At 34.8% G+C, this 1,834-nt stretch overlaps 1 protein-coding gene across 1 annotated transcript; it reads left to right on the top strand.

Annotated features, from left to right (window-relative positions):
- Window positions 1-557: 557 nt before the first annotated feature.
- LOC127100925 (lectin-like) lies at window positions 558-1,130 on the top strand (the record flags this gene model as incomplete). The annotated part of the gene is made up of 1 exon (XM_051038235.1): window positions 558-1,130. A coding segment is annotated over one exon (573 nt), but the record flags the coding sequence as incomplete, so codon positions are not given.
- Between the last annotated feature and the right edge of the window lie 704 nt (window positions 1,131-1,834).

Raw genomic sequence — 1,834 nt, 5'->3', positions numbered from 1 at the left:
ATATAACATTCAATCTCAATCTAAACAACATGATGCAACATTAAAACTCTATGGCTTAGAGTCTCAACACTAACAACAACAACAACAACAATAACAACATTATTGTAACATGAATAGTGGTGAAACATTTCATGTACCAAAAATATGAAAAATAGAGTTAAAGAAATGAGTTTCATGTATCCTTCTTGTGCGTTTTGTCTTTTTTTTTCTCTTGATTATGAGTTGGAAAAGATATAATGAAAGTTAGTGAAGAAAAGATGCTTCATAGGTTTATGGAGATAGTTTTTCACTAGGGCGTTGTTCTATTCTTGAGGCTTTTCGCTAGGGCGTTGTTCTGTTATGAAGGAAAATAAACTATATTTTAGTATGTTTTAATTTAAAAGGAGCATTTTTCACCATGATTACTATTAATAATCATGGGGATAACTTATAACATTTCACCATGATTACTTTTTTCAATTGTGGGCAAAAGTTATACAAATTTGTCTATAAAAGTTCAACACGTTCATTCACATTTTTCGTAATCCAAACTAATTTTGTCTCCAAACTTTGTTTTCCATTCACAAACTAATGTTGTTGATTTTAATACTTCCTTCACTTTTGTTATAAATGTAGAGAGAACTTTTAACCCAGCCGACGGATTGGCCTTCTTCATCGCACCGGTACATACTAGGCCGCAAAGTGGTGGTGAGTATCTCGGAGTTTTCAATAGGGTTGATTCTCAATCTATTCGCATTGTTGCCGTCGAATTTGACACTTTCTATAATCCTCCCTGGGATCCAAGAAACGGAGATAGACATATTGGAATTAATGTTAACTCTATCCATTCCAAAAGTATTGCGTCGTGGATTCTGCGGAATCGTGGACAGGCTAATGTTGTGATAAAATTTCATGTTGCTACTAATGTGTTAAATGTTGATTTAACTTATCCTAATTTATTTAGTTATACCCTTAGTGACGTCGTGTCTTTAAAGGATGTTGTTCCTGAGTGGGTAAGGATTGGTATCTCAGCTACCACTGGAGCAGGATTTGTAGCACCAGGATCTGCAGCACATGAAGTTCTTTCATGGTCTTTTCATTCTGAGTTGGGCGGAACATCAAGTTCTAATTACCAAGCTGCAGCGGCATAGTTTTCATCCTCTCATCATCATGAATTTCGTGTCAAGTGTGATATATCCAACTTCTATAAATAAGCTGTGCATGTATATTCATACAGTACTTGTAATGTTATTATGTATGTCACTTTATGTAATTTGCTTCTTGGACACATTGCTCTAAATTTGCTTTCATGGTCCTATTTCTAAAAGTTGTGGAAAGCAAGCATATTAAATAAAATATCACTTGTATATGCTTCATATATAGCTTAATAGGTTTTGAATGGTATACAATTAAATTAAAACTAGTGATTTTTGAACCATGGATTGTTAAATCTTTAACAATCGGCACTGCAGGCCATTAGGCTCGTCGTTCCCGACAACCTTCTGGCGAGATGCCTATATTGTTGGAATCGCCTCTTCCGGATCGATTTGTCCCCAAAATATCATCCTAAAACTTAACTCTTTGAAATTGGAGAATATAGATATGCAAGCCTATATGAGTAAGCATGATGCATTTAAGGAAAATTTCACAACCATAATGCCTTTTACAAAAGATAAAACAACTCAGTTGAACAATGCAGTAAGTATTTCATGATCATGGCACTTGTCGGACTACCACCAGAACTTGATTTCGTTCGTCACCAGATTTTATAATGATCCATTGTTCCTAACTATGAAGCATTTAGTGAACAACGGTTGACTTAGCTACAACTTATGCTTTTGGACCGGTTTCTACT

This window comes from Lathyrus oleraceus, chromosome 7 (assembly GCF_024323335.1).
Source record: "Lathyrus oleraceus cultivar Zhongwan6 chromosome 7, CAAS_Psat_ZW6_1.0, whole genome shotgun sequence".
Classification (NCBI taxonomy): domain Eukaryota; kingdom Viridiplantae; phylum Streptophyta; class Magnoliopsida; order Fabales; family Fabaceae; genus Lathyrus; species Lathyrus oleraceus.
Note: the sequence above shows the minus strand (reverse complement) of the source record. Positions and strands in the feature narration are given on the sequence as shown.